Source organism: Octodon degus, unplaced genomic scaffold (assembly GCF_000260255.1).
Source record: "Octodon degus isolate 3935 unplaced genomic scaffold, OctDeg1.0 scaffold00119, whole genome shotgun sequence".
Lineage (NCBI taxonomy): Eukaryota > Metazoa > Chordata > Mammalia > Rodentia > Octodontidae > Octodon > Octodon degus.
The window spans coordinates 1,361,263-1,366,859 of record NW_004524695.1 but is presented as its reverse complement, the minus strand read 5'-3'; the positions used below and the strand labels follow the sequence as shown (position 1 = coordinate 1,366,859).

The following is a 5,597-nucleotide window of genomic DNA, read 5'->3' as shown; positions in this document are numbered from 1 at the left end:
TATGCAGTGTGTTAATTATTGAAACTGTCCTACCAATTTGATTTGAAACTGTCTCATTGCTATTTGTTTATCAATAAAATTATGGCAAAAAATAAAATAAAATAACATGAATTTATGAAGAAAAAAAAAACAATTGCGAGCTTCTCAATCTCTTATTGGAATAAGGAATAAACCTGGCTGGCTGTTGCGTTCTCACACTCTTGAGTTCTCTGAGCTTGGCCCATAACCCCAAGCTGCCCACTTGCTATTTTTCCTCTGGCTCTCCTTCAGAGTGTCTTCACCCAATTGTAAAGCTGGGGCTTTTGTGTTCCTATTACTGAATTTTGAGAATTATTTATGTATTCTAGACAAATGTCCTTATTATATGTGTTTTATGAGTATTTTCTCTGCAAATCAGATCGTGTTCTTATTATCCTAAGCACACCCTTTGAAGAGGAGATATTTTTTTACCTTTGATGAAATCCAAGTTATCCATTTCTTACTTCTTGGGACAGGAGTTTTGAGTCATATTCAGAAACTTTTTCGCTTATGAAAAAGTTTTTTTTTTTTCCCTACGTGTTCTCCTAGAAGGACAATACTGTCATACTTCATGTTGAGGTTTGGCATTCTTCTCAAACTAGTTTTATATATGATGTAAAGTATGAGTCAAATTCTTAAAAAGTCTTAAACAGCATCATCAGTTAAAAAACCCATCCTTTTGCAATAATTGCACTTTTGTCAAAGATTAGTTTACCTTAGATGTGTGAGTCAATAGATGACTGTGGTCTATTCTGTTGGTCCTTTTGCCGGTCTTTATGTCAATATTTGATAACTGTCACTTTACAACATGTTAGCGATGCTTTTGAAAATGATGCTGTACTCTTTAGTTTATATTTCTAATTTCTTCAATTTTTTTTTCTGTATTATTTTAGGGAAGGGTCGACAGGGTGTTCAGGGTCACACCACTAGATTGGACTTATAGTGATCCACCCGTTTACAGCCTCCCAAGTGCTGGGATTACAGGCACGTGCCACCACGCCTAGTCTCAATTGCTGTCTCAGCGTGCCCTAGGGGAAAGGCTAGCATGGCAGGCCTGGGGATTGAACCCCCGCCCCCTGTGCCTGCTTGAGCTATTTGGCAGGTGCTTCTTCAACTTTTCAATGTCTGAAAAATCCTTATTTTGGCTTTGTTATTGAAATAAGTTTTTTTTTCTCTAAGCTAGAAATTCTAGGTTGATTTTTTTCCCTTGTATTTTAAAGATCTTCCATGTTCTTGCTCATATTGCTTCTGCAGAAAGCCCGCATGACCATTACCTTTCCCCCTCCAAATACAACATATCTTTTAGCTTTGACTACTTTAAATTTTTTCTTTATTACTTTTTTTTTTTAGCCCTTTGGTTATGATGCACCTCGGTGTAGTGTACCTCATTCTTCTTGAGCTTTGAGTTTTGTACACATTCTTGAATCTATAGATTTATAATTTTGAGCAAATATGGGGAAAGGTTAATAACATCTATCTCCCCTCTACTCTCAGACCTTAGGCATCCCACAAATTACTCATGTTCTCATTTGACTATGTTTTCCTTTTGTGCCTCCTTCTGCACTATGTTTATGGTTACTTGTATATTAATTCGTCTTTCCTTCTCTTATGTCCAATCTCTCCTTAACTCTGTCTAGCGCATCTTTCATCTCAGGACCTATGCAGAAGCATGGATAAGAGCATCTCCAGAAGTTCAGCTTGGCAGGGTCTACAGGGTCTCACTACACAGGTCAAACTCCTAGTGATCCTCCTGTTTGCAGCATCCCAAGTGCTGGGATTACAGGTGCTGAGACAATCTCAGTTGCTGTCTCTGCATGCTATACGGGTGAGGCCAGCACGGCAGGTCAGGGATCCAACCCAGGTCCCTGAGTCTGCCTAAGCAAGTGCTTTAATCTGCTGAGCTATCTGGTTAGCCTTTCAGTCAGTTTTAATTATTATTCTCCTTATTATGGGTTATGTTTTCCTGCTTTTTTCATGTCTGTTAATTTATGTTTGGAGCCAGACATTATGCAACCCATAATGATGGGTACTAAATATTATGTTATCCTATAAATACTTTTGGGTTTTGTTCAGGGATATAGTTAAATTGTGTCAAAACAGTTGGATCCTTTGAGGTTTACCATCATTGTTAGAAGGAATCATAGTGGTGACCTCTATGAGCCTAAGTTCTCACTAGTGAGGAAAAGCACTAAGAAGTATGCAACCTAATGCCCCATGCACCATTCCTCAATCTGTCTTATTGGAATAAGCAATAAACCTAGCTCATAGTGAGTACTTACATGAGTTCTCTAACTGTGACCAATGACCACACTCTCCCCACTGGCCTTTGTTCACACACCAACTCTGATTAATGTGGGCTGGGTACTTGAGGGGTACTCTGCAGATAACTGGTGTCTCTGTATACCTTGTCTCCCTTACGACACCCTGTACTGTGAACCACACTGGTCCTACTATCTCCTGTTGTTTCCTTCCCCCTACTCAGCATTCCTGCTGGGCTTCGCCTGAGTCTTTCTTGTGGTGCTGAACCCTGGGCTCACCCCTCCTAGGCTTTTCCTTGTCTGATATGCACTGTTTTGACATCATTGCTTTATATATTGTGTTTAGTTTTCAGGCTAAGCAGAGCGTCTGGTGCTTCCTGCCACGTGTGTGTGGATGTGGACTCCCAGGGCAATCTTACATTGGCTGCTGGTTTCACTGTGTCCCTGAATTACACTGACTTCTTAAACATTGAACATTCTTTGTTTCAGGGGTAAATTCTCCACTTATGATGCTGTGTTTCTACAGATTGATGGGTTGGATTTGTTGATATTTTTAGGGTCTCTGTGCTTAGGCTTATGAGACCATTGGTTTTTTTTTTTTGTAATATCTTTATGTAACTTTGTGTCAAGATAATTCTGACCTCATAATGAAACATAAAGTATTTGCAGATATCTTCAGGAAGAATTGATAGAGAATTGATATTATTTCTTGATTACCCATTTGGTAAAAATTACCAGTGAAGCTATGTGGATCTAGAGGTTTTCTTTGCTGCAAAGAATTAGACTAAATATTCTTAAAATACATGGAATATTTACTTTATTTCTTCCTGCTTAAGTGAATATTATCACTTTGTATTCTTTAGTTAAGTTGTCCACTTTATCCAAATGACCGAATTTATAAGCATGCTACATTTTACAATGTCTCTGCATGGTGTAGTTAGAAGAGTGAGGCCGAGGAAATCTCTCTCCTCCAGCTATTTGAGTTTGGTCAGCACCCCACTGTCCTGAGAGGTAAAGTTTAACATAACAAGAGCAAGAGTGTATGACATAGGTGAGTGCACATTGACACTGGAGTTTCTGGCTTGATCTTCAGGCACATTGCCCTTTTTCCCCCCAACTATTTAAATTATGTTGCTTAATTTTAAAGTATTTGAGGTGTTTCCAGATGCTCTTCTGTAATTGATTTCTAGTTTGATTCTTTTATATTCAAAGCACAATTTTCAATTTAAGTTTGTTTTTCATGGTTCATAGATTATGTTATTGATGAATGTTTGAAGTATACTTTTTTTTGTATTTTAGGGAAGGATCTACAGGGTGTTCAGGGTCTCACTACTAGATTGGACTCATAGTGATCCTCCTGTGTACAGCCCCCTGAGAGCTGGGATTACAGACAGGAGCCACCACGTCCAGTCTCAATTGCCCTCTCAGCATGCTCTGGGGGCAGGGCCAGCACAGCAGGCCCCAGAGCCTGCTTGCAGGGGCTTTAATTCACTGAGCTATTTGATTTGGCCGGCCCTTGAAGTGTACTTGAAGACTGTTATAATCCTGTTGAATGAAGTATACTTCACCCATGAATGTACCCATTCACTCTATTGATTATTCAGAGGAGAATTTTAAGATCTCTATCACTAGTTGTGTATTTCTTTATTTCTGCTTGCTGTTCTATCTGCTTTTGCTTTATGTATTCTGAAGGCCTGTTGTTAGGCACATATGCATCTGAGATGGCTGTGTCTCCATGGGGAATTGGCAATATTGGTGATTGAAATTATCTTTGTTTGATGTTATTACAACCACATGATTTTCTCTAGATTAGTGTTTTCATAGTCCTCTGAACTCTGCAAGACCTCCAAAACTAACTAGTTTCCACCTGTCTCTCTAGGGAAGATGTGTAGAAGGGAGAGAAGATGCATAAACAAACAAATGCAAGTTGCTGAGAGATTTGAAAGCAGAATGCAGAATCTGTGGGTTAGCCATTGTTTTTCAATTTCTGGTTAGTTGAATGGAAAGTCCTGGGCTAATCTAGAAATTGACAAAAACCATTCTCTTGGTTAATATTTTCTTTCCATTGGCAAACTTGCTTGATTCAGGACTCCTTATTACCGTGCTTTATCCGAGACAAAGCCCACTTGTCTCTAGATTTCTTTCTGCTTGCCTCACAAACCACTACTCTACAAGTTTCTTTCCTCCTGCTTGAGAAAGCAGCAGCAAGCCCAGTGACACTGCGATAGCTCCTTGGAGCTGTCAATAGAACTTTATCACCAGCAGGAGGCTTTCATATTCCGTGATTGAAGACATCAAAAATTCTTTGTATTATACTATGATATTTTAGGTTTCTAATATTTTTCTGTTTGGGTTCTTTTTCTTTAGAAAAGTACCAACATTTGTATGTACTCAGAAGAACCTTGCTGAATATGAAAACTTGGGAACTGGGAGGAAGACAGGACTTACCAAAGATATAGAAGGCAAAAGGCCACCCAAGGGCTTGACAGATGATGCCTCCAAAGAGGATGGCAGCGAAAATTCCCAGTATCATTCCTGCAGAGACAGAGTAGGTTGTGAGGCTCTCTACCCCTCCCAACGTGCATGTACAGACTGGTAGATACATGTGGAGTAGCATCATCAGACCAGATGATGAGGAGAGGAGCACATTGAAATATAAAGGCTTCAGGTTCATCAGTTAGCTCAAATAATTTCCGAAAACCCATTTCTTTCTGGTCAGTTCCCTAATAATATTACAGATGACTTTCTTTCTACCTTTCTACCTTTCTACCTTTCTACCTTTCTACCTTTCTATCTTTCTACCTTTCTACCTTTCTATCTTTCTACCTTCCTTTTTTTTTTTTTTTTGGCGAAACTGGGGATTGAACTCAGGTCCTTGTGCTTGCCAGGCAAGCTCTTATTCTACCTAGCCATCTCCTTGGCCCCGTATTGTAGATGACTTTCAAACTTTCTTTTATGCTATTTTAAGTTTTAATTGCATGTGTCATATATGCTTATTGTAAAAGCAAACTACTAAGAAAGGCTGTTTCTCTCACATGTCTTCTAAATCCATCTCTACTTTCCTTTCTGAAGATAACCACTAGTAACATGGCATAATTTATAATTGCAGCATATAAGTGCTTACCTTGTTCTCTCTGCACACATACACAATATACATCTACACATACACTCATTTTCTTTGTAAATGCATTCATGCACCATCTACACAGAACATTAGATTTGTCTATAAATAACACTTTTAATTTCTATAGCTTTATAGAATTTGCCAACTGTATGATAAGGCATGTTCCATTTTTACAACTTTTTACAATATTTCTGGGG

At 38.7% G+C, this 5,597-nt stretch overlaps 1 protein-coding gene across 2 annotated transcripts in view; it reads right to left on the bottom strand.

Annotated features, from left to right (window-relative positions):
* Nucleotides 1-5,597, bottom strand: part of Slc17a3 (solute carrier family 17 member 3) — a 27,260-nt gene that overhangs the window by 5,281 nt on the left and 16,382 nt on the right. For both annotated transcript variants that reach the window (XR_002817824.1, XM_004640133.2), the window contains exon 6: nt 4,725-4,811. Coding sequence is in view for 1 of the 2 variants with exons in the window: in XM_004640133.2 (XP_004640190.1) it covers nt 4,725-4,811 (87 nt within the window). In the remaining variant the exon portion in view is untranslated. The remainder of the gene's footprint in view (nt 1-4,724; nt 4,812-5,597) is intronic.